Source organism: Eupeodes corollae, chromosome 3 (genome assembly GCF_945859685.1).
Source record: "Eupeodes corollae chromosome 3, idEupCoro1.1, whole genome shotgun sequence".
In the NCBI taxonomy this organism is placed as follows: Eukaryota; Metazoa; Arthropoda; class Insecta; order Diptera; family Syrphidae; genus Eupeodes; species Eupeodes corollae.
The window spans coordinates 59,049,527-59,062,459 of NC_079149.1; the positions used below are offsets into that span (position 1 = coordinate 59,049,527).

The 12,933-nt window shown below is 32.9% G+C and overlaps 1 protein-coding gene across 3 annotated transcripts in view; it reads right to left on the reverse strand.

Moving 5' to 3' along the window:
* LOC129948924 (BMP-binding endothelial regulator protein) overlaps positions 1-12,933 on the reverse strand; it is a 168,152-nt gene that overhangs the window by 17,902 nt on the left and 137,317 nt on the right. For all 3 annotated transcript variants that reach the window (XM_056060075.1, XM_056060074.1, XM_056060073.1), the window contains exon 5: positions 2,332-2,431. In XM_056060075.1, coding sequence (XP_055916050.1) covers positions 2,332-2,431 — 100 coding nt within the window. The remainder of the gene's footprint in view (positions 1-2,331; positions 2,432-12,933) is intronic.

The window sequence follows — 12,933 nt, forward strand, 5'->3', positions numbered from 1 at the left end:
CAATAACCTTTGTGGCATTTGCCACACTTTGTGTTATTTTTATTTGATAACAACCGTAAAATTACCAACATTTATAAAAATTGCATATAAATCATATTTTTAATGTGACATAAAATTTTAGAAACAAAAATGCAATGCCCCAGCAACAAATTCAATCAATGAAAATTAAGTCTGTTTTTTTTTTGTTAAATTAACAAGAATGAGAATAAGGTTTTATTATGATAGTTACGTTAAGTGTAGAAGAAAAATAAGTTCAATTTATCACATGATCACTTTACCTTAATTTTAGTTCAATTGTTTATCAACAATTTTGGAAAGTCATTTATTTTTTTAACGTTAAAACTTAATTTTTGTTTGAAGCCAGAATAAAAACTTTTTAAAATTATTTAAAACTGTCAAATGACCATCGGGCATTATGATCTAAGTGGAAATACGAGTACCAGGTTCTCCAGAAGGAGGTTTAATTTTGATATTAAATAAAATACACGACTGGGTCAACAACCAGTCATCGACAGCCTTTTCTACTCGACGTCATTAGCGCCGTTTTGACTCGGATTCATATAACGACTCTACAGCTATGCTAGAGCTATTTTATTTGGTTTAGAAATTAAATCACGTCTTTGATTATAACTTCGGAAAGTTCATCAAGATCGTTGACATTCCGAAAGTAGACATTCTAGAACTGATCAAGCTGACACTTACAGAGAAAGTGAATCATAGTTTCCCCTTCAGGTAAGTCTCCGCAACTACGGCAGTAAATATTTTGAGGAATGCCTAACGTTGCTGAATGCTCTCCTTTTCTTTCCCTTTTAGTTAACAATAAAAGAATATTATTTAACTATGAAAGGCTGATCCTTTCCTTGATCAGCTTTTTTTTTATTAATGTCACGATGTACTGGAACCCTAGTAAGGGTGAGTGGTTTGAGTTCGATTTCAGAATTGGAATTGCATGCTTCTCTGATTGCTAGTAATTCAGTTTGAAAAAAGAATGGCAAAATCAGGTAGCCGAAAAGACCTAGAGACATTTAAGGACTCGATGAAGATTCCTGACCCAACCCCACACTCCATCTTTGACCCGTCAGTAAGTATAGTGGTATCGACGTTTTCCGTCATCATACAATCCTTTGTGATACAAAATATTACTTTAAAATCCTTACTAAAGTTCAAGACAGAGGTGCAACAGTTGATGTCTGTTGCAGGAATATCCAATGGAATTAGTTCTGTAATATTGTTATGTCCATGGGGTCTGGACATCCAACAATTTAATTCTTTAAGCTTTAGTGCGCTGAACGATACTATATATTTAATGTGTTGGTCTACTCGTAGAAGGTACAGCAAAATATTTAGCTTATCTTTTGAACCTTTTTTAGTTTTCCGATGTTGTGTTTATTGCTAAGTGCTAGCCGCCACACAACCGATGAAAATATGAGAAAATAGGTGATACAATGTCTACGTAAGGCCACAAAATCATCTTCGATTGAAGGACCGATTTTGAAAAAAATATTTATTTAAAGGCTTTAACGGTCTTTTTAACCCTTTTTTCAGTTTTTAAGTTTCAGTTTAAAAGGACAGGATTTGACCGTTCGGGGTAGAGTGAAGGCAGGTATTTTTGTTTTGGTAGTAAAGAACATCAGTTTAGTTTTGTTCTGATTTCTACCTAGTTCACTACTTTTGGCCTATTTTCTAACCCATTTTTAGAACTTATCGCTTAACAAGGTGACAAACTTTCCCAATACCAATTAAACCAAATCATCAACATAAGCTACCGTCTACACACCACGACTTTTTAACTTAAGGATAATTTTATTCATGACTAAAATCCATAGAAGCGGATAGAGAACACTGCCCTGGCGTGTACCTCAACTGACATATTCATGAGAGATTGTATTATCTAATGAAGCTTGAATTCTTCTGTAGCTTCTATCACATCATTATACATTATCTATTCTTATACAAAATCCTCCATCTTGAAGTGATTTAGTGATTTCTGAATGGATTTAATTTGCAAGCGTAAATTGTTTATATTGAAAGGTCTTTTCAATGGGGTGCACTACCTCATGCACTATCATATCAGTAGACTTTCCTTTAAAATATGTCTGCTGGGATTCTTCTAAACAACATCTAGTAAATTCCTGATATTTGTATCAAGGAACAATACAACAATATATTCGTTATAATAAAAAAAGCAAACTGAGGAAATAAAATGATTGAGCAAATTTAATAAAAATTAATTGGACTGATCAAAACTAGTTGTGTTTGGTCTTAATGACATAACGGGAACACAATCCAGCCTCTTTTCTAGTAATATGAAAAATGTTTAATATCACTTACCTTTGCACTTCCTGCAACAGGTATCTGATGCCTTTGGATCCAGCAAATAGCAATCATCAATATGTGGACAGCTCTCTTTATCGCAATTAACAAATCCATTCTGCAATAAAGAAATAAAAAAACAATATTAAATTATACAAATTAACTTTTGTTTTTTTTTTTTGATTATAACTTTAGTAACTTGTTGAGAAGAAGAAATAAAAAACATAAATATAAAACAACACAAATTAAGTGAAAATTAAAATATACCGCCCATTTAAATTGAAATTTTTAACACCAAACATCAATTAAACTCTTAAACATATTCATAGGAAAAAAACAATCTAATAGGTTTCAAAAACTGGTTTAAGATATTATAAAAGTTTAGTTTTTTTGTTTTTATAAACAAAAATACTATGAGCATGTAGTTAGAATATCAATCAATCAAACTTCATATCAATGTACAATGCTGGTTAATTCTTGATTTAGAAGAAATCGTTTGGCACTTGTCAAAACTTGAATTAAAATAATTACATTAAATCTCATTCAATTTAATTACACATAAATGTAGTTGCCTATATGAAAATTATCTACTTCATTTAATTTGTACATTAATGCCTGGTTTCAACAGTCTATGTTAAATATTTTATTTTTAAGTTCTATTTGGTTTCTTTTAGATTAATTATATCATTGTGATACATGATTTTTAATTTCTTTAAAACTTTGTCATTTGTTTAAATGAAATTCGTTTTCAATAAACTTAATTTAATTACTTAAATAATGAATGAAATGAAATAAAAATGTTGATACATTTTTTCTAACACATTTACTCTTAATATTTTTCCCAGTTTTTTTTATTAAAGGAAAATGTTCTCCTTTCAAATCAGATGCACTTTCATTTTTCTTTATATTTTGTTTCAAATCGTTCTTGGAACAACCAGGCATTAAACAAAATATTTAAAGTAGCTACTGCGTTTTTAAAGATTAATTCAATGCGATTTCTGAATGGATTTAATGTTGCGCATTAGATTATTCATGTTCTTATTCACATCTTTGGTGCAGTGCGTCCTGTAGTCAAGATTAATCAAGGCACCTTTCATCACCAAAACTGTAAACGATCTACGCAGATCTATAAGATCTACACTACCTATGCATAAATGCCGGTACATAGCAAGCAATTATTTATTTCCGAGGTATGTAAATGTCGATTATCATCATACATTTTATACTTATAGAGTTTTATATTTTGATTATAATGTTGATCGAAGCAATCAGTCAGGTCCATGAGAGTAAAGTAGCTGTTGTCGTCAGAGATAATTGCTAGTTTTCGGTTACTGTATATTGATTTAAAAGCATATTTAATTTAACGTATAGAAATACGAGTATAAAATTGATATTTGCAAAACCAAAGGAGCTTAGCATTAGAAAGAAGAAATATACGTGGACACATAAAAGTGGGGATAATTTCAGGTAATTATTTGAGTACCATGTTGAATAAAAAAAAGAAAACATGTTAAAATTGTTACATAATTATTGATCTAGAAATCAAAAAGTGTTAGCAGCTGAGTCATGAGACAACCTTTAATAATATATATTTGGTTTTACGGAAGTTTGAATATCTTTAGTTTTTTTTTTAAACACAAAAAACAATAAACCAAAGTATGTTCTACAAAAAGAAAACTTCTAAATTAAATCTATTCAAAAATAGTGCACATACGCCAGAGTGTACAATTTTTTACTGTCGTTGTTTTTAGACGATACAAATCATCGTTTGGCAATATTTTGAAGGATGATTTTTATTTTATTGCATTTAAAGTGCAGTTGATGAAAAGAATATTGCCGACAAATCTTCTACGTGACTTGGAATGTTTCCAAATAGTCGCTAAAATTGTGTAAGTTGACACTGAGTTTTATTTTTTGAAGATAGTTTTTTGTTGCACTTAAAACATGAATAAATGATTTGTTTAACATTTTTTGGGTATTTAAACATCTTAATATGTACAGGATTTCCATTGAGAGGTTTAATTTTGATATTGCAAAAAAAAACAAGTAATTTTAAACAGCAATAGATGGATGTTTATTTCATTGAAAATTGAAAGGTTTGTCGCTAGAATTAAAAAAAAAGATATTAGTCACTTGGCGACCACATTTTAGGTTTCCACACCATATTTAGCATTTTCATGAAATTTTCGTCGCCAATTTGCACATTTGCGGCTGTCCTCAAATCTCGAATTTCATATTCTAGCTTAAATCGATTGTAAAGCGTTGTCGTTTTAAATTGCGATCACCTTTTTGAGAAATAACCAGTTAAATAACTTTTCTTGGAAAATTTTAATTATGTACGGTTTTACGTGCAAACGTTCGACAGTTACTTATCAACTTGCATTTTTCCATAAGCGCTCAAATACCCAATAAATCGTTCAAGAGCTCAACTTTCTCTCATGATATTATAACTTTTAAGCTGAAGGCGATTGGGTTTCATCTTCAATTCATCACATGGATCTTAATAAGTTAAATTTAGAAGTTTTTTTTTTAGTCGTTTTCTTGTCAAATCGGGAGTTCCCCAGGGTAGCCATTTAGGACCTTTACTTCTTATTTTGACAAGCTATGATTTTTTGTTGATTTGAACGATTTCAATACGTTGTCAAAGAGTTTCACTTTCCGTTTTAAGTAATGGTGCAATTTTATCACATTTGAAAAGATGACAGAATAAAATGTGACTTATGTCCAATTAAAAGCAATTTAAAATGAAACTTTTTATTGGAAAATCCTTTACAACAAAAATGTCTGGATTTTGAGAACGAATAATACATATTTGACCAATTAAAAAGTTTTTTACGATGAAAAATCGACTTTTTCCGCCAAGTCCTTCAAAATGGCATTTCTTTTCAAGTTCTGCCAACGAAATTTTCTCCTTACATGTTGCGAAAATATCAAATAACTTAATTTGAAATATGGGAATTTATTTCCTACATCTTTTAAAAAATAGCTTCACTTAGTGTACAGTTCAATTCATTTTTTGTGTGAATTCATTTTCTTATACCTCCAAACAAGTTATTTTTCTGTTAAGACATCTTTATATGAACATTATGACATACAAACGTCAAAATCACTGAAACGAAAATCGATCCAAATTCACAAGAGCTGTCAAAGAGCGCCAGCGAACTAACCATAAATGTCACAAACGTCAAAAAGAATGTGCGTGCGACTTAAAATGTCAACATTTCAATATTCACTTTTCTACAAACCACTGTAAAATGATCCACAACCATATTTTATTTCATTTCATATTTATGGTTTTTGTGTTGTGCTCGGAATTTTAACATCAGTAAAATAAAAGAAACCAAATCTTGAGTTTGCGAAAATATGTTACTTTGTAAATCACTTTCATACTCACACATTATCATCATTCATGTATGACATACACAAGTATGCATAATGTAAATTCTTCTTTCAATCTGTTTGTTTGTTATCGTTTTTATATTAAATGAAATTATATTTTTTCGCGATCATCAAATAGATTTTAATCTAATAATTATTATTATTATTTTATTGATAGACAAATACCGCAATGTGGGTCTATTTTTAGACGACAAGCATGCGGCTTCTTGATACAGGAAAGCGATATAAATATTAGAAAAAAACTGTGCCATACCTCTCCACAGAGACTGTAGTTTATTTTGTTTATTATTTATAATTTTTTGTTTTGTATATTTTTTATGTTTGTTGTCTTTTATTTTATTTTATCTTATATTTTTTTTTGATCTAAAGTGGTATTGACCGCAAGTCGGTTTAGTGAAGGTGATATCGAATTCCAAGTTGTATCAATTATTAATCAAAGTTTTGATTACTCATTAGCGCAATAGAAAAATATTAGAAGTGTGATCATGTCTTAAATTGCATTGCATTTTGAAAAGTCTATTTTAAGAGTTTGTCAGTATAACGAGTAAGTATGTACATTCCATCAGGTTCGAAATTTGAGAGTAGATATTTCCACTGCGACGACAACGACGATAAAGTCGGCACGATGATATGTTGGAGAAAATAACCGACAAAGTAAGATCTTGTGTGCATGGCTCACTCTGGTTTTTAGATTGCTTTCCGGATATTTGACATTTGAAAAGCAATTGATTGATTTTTCTTTCAATTTGTACATCAATTAATGTATAAACCTCTCTATATTCGCAAGAAGAATTTGTTTTGAATTGATATATTGGACTTGAAATGGGAGGGTTAATTAAGTTCCTTAAACAAATAACTCAATTGAGCTAAAGACGCTGTGATTAATGAACAGAAGTCGAAAGACCTATACCATTTAGAAAACGGGTGTGTCCGAAGAACATTTTCGTTGTTAAGATAATAATTTATATTTCAACAACATTATAATATTATTTAAATTATAGAATTGCAAAAAATCGATATACATGGTGAGACTGTTTAAACTAGCAATCTTAACCGAAAGACATGTCTAATTTGATTTACAACTTATTAATAACTTTTTTCCAAAGTGAGTGCTGTGTGTGGGCTTAAGCCAAAATTTTAGTTGGAAAAAACGTTCTGGAAGAAATAAGATGCTCAGCAAATCAGTTTTACGTGTAAGTTCTGTAAAAATTTATAGATGCTAGTGGACAACACTCATGGTCCTCCTGCGTCGTGATGCGTAGGACGATGCGCAAAGACAAGAATGCTTGCCTTGATTTTACTCGAAATCGATCTCAATAGTTCATAAAGTGCGGATTTATGGGTAGTGGTATCATCTGACCATGCTTTCTTTAAAAATAAGTTTGGAAATAGCTTTTTTGTTTACGGTGGTAGATACTGAGGATGAATCTAGACTTTTGTTCATAAGCTACAAACTTTATTCAATACATTACGAAGGCAGCTGAAGAGCATTGGGCTTTTATTTGACTTCAATGATACGTCATGTACTCGTATCAGTAACTAAGCTGAAGGGTAGCTAAATAGTGGCAGTTTTAGTTTTTTTTCTAAAACAGCTGTGGTCTTGGTAAAAATACTTTGACAACTCTTAACTTATGAAATTAGTCCAATATACCTTATAGGTATATGTTTCATTTGAGGGAAATTTCAGAAAATCGATTTTTTCTCGATATTTTGAATATTTGTATGCGGAAATAGAGAGCAGTCCGTGGGTTCCTATTAGGTCTGCGGTCAGAGTGCTGCAAATGTTCTGACCTTTCTCTGAAAACATAAACCTGTATTAAGTATAGGTCCTACGATGAAAATAAATAAATACGTTAGGTGGCTCAACAGTCCTTTGACAACTAGAGTCTAATGACTTACAAATCTTAACCATTTTTGTGTACGAGTATGGTTTTCAGGAAAGAGGGGACCTACAGTTTATATGCCGAATCCGAACGGCTAATCAGACAAAAGGACAAAAATAACTCTTGCAGGATTTGTGAATTCCTCGAAAGAGGTAAACGGTGATTTTTTAAGAGCTTGAGAACTTTTTAAAAAAAAAACGCATACAATTTGCATAATCTCATCGATTTTTTATTTGAAACGTTAGATTGGTCTATGACATTTACTTTTTGAAGATAATTTCATTTAAATGTTGACCGCGGCTGCGTCTTAGGTGTTCAATTCGGAAAGTCCAGTTTTGGGTAACTTTTTCAAGCATTTCGGCCGGAATAGCCCGAATTTATTCGGAAATGTTGTCTTCCAAAGCTGGAATAGTTGCTGGCTTATTTGTGTAGACTTTAGACTTGACGTAGCCCCACAAAAAATAGTCTAAAGGCGTCAAATAACATGATCTTGGTGGCCAACTTAACGGTCCATTCCTTGAGATGAATTGTTCTTCGAAGTTTTCCCTCAAAATGGCCATAGAATCGCGAGCTGTGTGGCATGTAGCGCCATCTTGTTGAAACCACATGTCAACCAAGTTCAGTTCTTCCATTTTTGGCAACAAAAAGTTTGTTAGCATTGAACGATAGCGATCGCCATTCACCGTAACGTTGCGTCCAACAGCATCTTTGAAAAAATACGGTCCAATGATTCCACCAGCGTACAAACCACACCAAACAGTGTATTTTTCGGGATGCATGGGCAGTTCTTGAACGGCTTCTGGTTGCTCTTCACTCCAAATGCGGCAATTTTGCTTATTTACGTAGCCATTCAACCAGAAATGAGCCTCATCGCTGAACAAAATTTGTCGATAAAAAAGCGGATTTTCTGCCAACTTTTCTAGGGCCCATTCACTGAAAATTTGACGTTGTGGCAGATCGTTCGGCTTCAGTTCTTGCACGAGCTGTATTTTATACAGTTTTACACCAAGATTTTTGCGTAAAACCTTCCATGTGGTCGAATAACACAAACCCAATTACTGCGAACGGGACGAATTGACATTTCACGGTCTTCAGCAACACTCTCAGAAACAGACGCAATATTCTCTTCTGTACGCACTGTACGCATTCGTGTGGCTGGTTTAATGTCCAATAAAGTAAACTGAGTGCGAAACTTGGTCACAATCGAATCAATTGTTTGCTCACTTGGTCGATTATGTAGACCATAAATCGGACGTAAAGCGCGAAACACATTTCGAACCGAACACTGATTTTGGTAATAAAATTCAATGATTTGCAAGCGTTGCTCGTTAGTAAGTCAATTCATGATGAAATGTCAAAGCATACTGAGCATCTTTCTCTTTAACACCATGTCTGAAATCTAGCGTGATCTGTCAAATACTAATGCATGAAAATCCTAACCTAAAAAAAATCACCCTTTAGTACCCGTGAAAAAAAAACTTTAGATGTCATAGGCATATTTTAAACCCAAGGGCTCTCGCATGACCGTCCAACGCACTAAACATCACGCCACGGGTACTACAAGTCATACGATTATGCGATGCCCAAATCGCGGATTAACTGTAAACGCTCGAAATAAGTTTTTGACATTATTTATAATTTAAACTCTGAACTCATTTATCTCGAAACGAATTTGTTCGTTACCGTTATTCTACCGATTCACTTGAAAATTTGATATGTGATTTACAGCACATATGGCTATCGTCGGAACTAGAGTTGTAATTTTATTTAAATAATTTCCTATTGTTTATATTAAGAAATGAGTGAAAAATACCCGATTTTACAAACTATTTTAACAAACAAAAGTCTTGAAAGTAGGTGAAATTCTTGTGCGCTAGGTCACAAGAAAACCAATACGAATGCTTATGATGGGTAACTATATCCGTAAAGTTCACGGTATTTACCCTGAAGTCCTTAAGCTTAAAAATAAATCAACAACATTTAAGAAATAAGTAACACAAAAATGTATGTTATTAAATTCAAAGAAACATGGTTGATTAGATGTGCAGTAAATATGACCACATTTGGTTCATGTAGAGTGATGGTCGTTTTTGGCGATATCAGATGTCTAGTTTGGAGCTGCGATTTGACTCCTTTGAAATTTCTTGAAAAAACTCCAGCTGGTGGAGCCATTTTTTCGAGAGATATTGTGCTCTAATTTGATTGTTTTCTGAAACTTACTTAACTTAACCTTTTTCATTCAATTGCATTTTCGAAAATAAACTTGCATTTATCCTATACTTTCTTTAAATTCTGATCTTATTATTTAAAACCTCCAGGAATGTCAAAAAGTTAAATTTGACAAATCGAACAGATGAGTTACTTCCAATAGGAAATTAAAAATGTTTTCGAAGCTACAGGCTACTCCTTTGCTCAAAGGTTAATGATGTTTATATCTGATAGCTTTTAACAGTATATACTCTTTTAATTTGCGTCAAGGTCCGCTGGAATCGTAAGACTTTTTCTTATTTCCACAGATCTATACAAATATCAGTTGAAGAAAAATGAGACAAAAAATAGGACTATAGAAAAGTTTCAGCTGTCAGAAGTTAAACATCATCCATCCAGGTTAAAAAAGACGAACTGCCAATAAAGCCTTACCATTTAACACCTGCATTTGACACCTGCAGAAGTTATTTAAAGTTTTTATCTGTTATTAATTCATCAATAAACTAAAAAGTTCTTAATAATAAGTTAGGTACATATATTGTTCATGACATACATTTTATGCTTAAGATCACTTTTTGATTTATTAGCTTTCTATTTCAAAAAGATCAACCTCGATCTACTTTGTCCATCACTTTATAAAACTTTGTATAAAAGAATTCCACAAAAAAGACTGCAATCAGAATCTCTAATCCGCATGACAGGAGATTTATTATCAAAAAATAAAAAATAAAAATAAATTTATCATATATTTACCATGACGATGGTTTTGAAATACGCGCATTAGAGTGAGCCAATATAATCAAAGCCCCAGTCTAAAAGCAAAAGTCAACCATCACCTCTCTGGACTGGGTCAAAGCCACTGTTTTTACGTTCTTTGTATTTATCACTGTATATATAGGTACCTAATCGTATATATTGTCATAAGACTCTTAAACTTTAATTTAATGCTTTATAACGTCAGAACATCCATCAACATCTAAGCAGCTTGACTTTCCACATACATAAAATAACAATACCTTCAATCAGAGTATAGATATGGGTCTTTTATTTTGCAACAAAAACAATACCTTCCAGCAAAATCAGCAACAAACACAAAAGCGCAGTGCAGCTCAGGTTTTAATGGATCTTTGAGATACGAAAAAATTAAATCAAATGGCGCCAAGTAATAACAGTAAATTATATAAAATAAGCCAATCAATTAAGTTTCGTCTCCGTATCGCGATCGAATAGATGCGGTGTCTCTCTCCCTTCTCATTATTGTCGATTTGAATGATCGGACCGAGACGCGGTGTGGTGCGGCTTGGTGGCGGCGCATGTGCAACAGAATCAGGCTAGGCCAGGTGAAGCGGAGCGAACGCGACATGGTGACGGTCTCGAAGATTGCAAACTTCAAGATACATGTATCTTTATGAACTAAAAGTGTGGTGGTCATTCATAGCCCAAGCAACAACAACAACAAAAAACATGTAATTACCTTGAACTGGTCTAATTTCCCAATCACACTTCTTTCATGTCCCGCGTGCACCGCACCCCGACCATTCCGTCCCGCTTCATAAACATCACATTCACGTCGCTCGCTCTGACTGGGCGTTTAAGCCAACCAGTTTTTGGAGGAGATGGGGTTTTTCTGTAGAATCTTTATGCACGCTGGGCATTTGTGCAAGTTGCAAGTGCAAAGTCCAAGCTCCACGATACTGAAGTCGAGAGTCGGGACTGCCCATGTTCAACCCCAAAGAGATAGCAAATAATGACAACTTAAATGCTAAGCGAAATCTACTAGGAACGCAAGACCGCAACAGCGCCGCCCCGCCACCGCTGCCAAATACGCGAAAAGCGAGTCGTTTATAATTAAAATGCATCACACTGCCGCGCGCATTTCAATGTTTTCAAACTTAGGCAAAGGCAATGAGATGGCGTTGATGATGATTCTGCTACTGGCAAAAAGTCTCTTCCATTCCAATTGCAGCTTATGCAAGTTCCATAGTCTGTATCTGTATCTCTTAAGATCACATTGCTAATTTGTAGATAGCATAACCTCCCGGCTTACGCATCTCATATTCTACAGTCTTGTCTGAAGATAGGTTGCAAAATAAGATTTAAAAAAAAAAGAAGAAAACCTGACTAGCTTGGTCAATGGTAAGCTAAACAGACCGATAAAACCATTGAGGAGAAGAAAATGGAAATGAAAATGAAAATCTTACGAGTCGAGTATAATATCCATCTGTTTGAAATTGATCGAATAAAATTGTATCTGTTGCGTACAATTTGTGTGTACGCGCGATAACTGTGCGTTACAAATTGCAATCGACCACGATTTTTATGTTCAGCTGTCATTCGTTATATTCCCATTTACCCCCTTTGGCAATGTGATGGATAGATACTTTAATACACGGATATAAAGATACGCGCAAACGATAAGCAAAGTGGTGCTAAAGATTGACTTTTCTTCTTGTTTTCTTCGTTTTTAATGTTTTCATCATTTTTTTTTTGCTTTTCAAAAACCGGATGGCATATTCATGCTTTTAAAATTTAAGGACTTGCATTTGTTATTGGATTCGACATATGAGACATGGGAGTTAGTTGATATATATTTAATAGATTTACTTGAAAACAGTAAACAAAAGCAATAAGATCATTATAACTAGTTTTGACAAAACCAAGGATCTTATTTTTATGTTAGCCTAAAGGTGATTATCATTTATCAATATTCATTTTAAACAATATATATACACTAGGGCTTGGACCTTTGATGCTTGAGGCTGACATTACATTATAGAAATAAATTATGAAAGAATATTTTATCATGGCTGTTAGCTTCGTTGCTTTAATTTTTTTTAAATTCGATGATATCAATATAATTTTTAACGCAATCATGAAAATTCCTTCAAAGATGTTGGCATTTCAATTGAAGAATACTATAAGAAAACCTGAAGAATTTAAATAAAGGTTAGACAACTTGAAGTTGATTTATGAAAGCGTCATTCCCTTAATTGTCCAACTTTCATTATCAATATATTCAGTAAGCTCAAAATATTCAATACGAATGATGAAAGATATCACAACAATTACTTTTTGAGGATTTAACAATTTGCCGCAAGAAGCAGTACCTGTAAAAAAAACTTTAGATGGC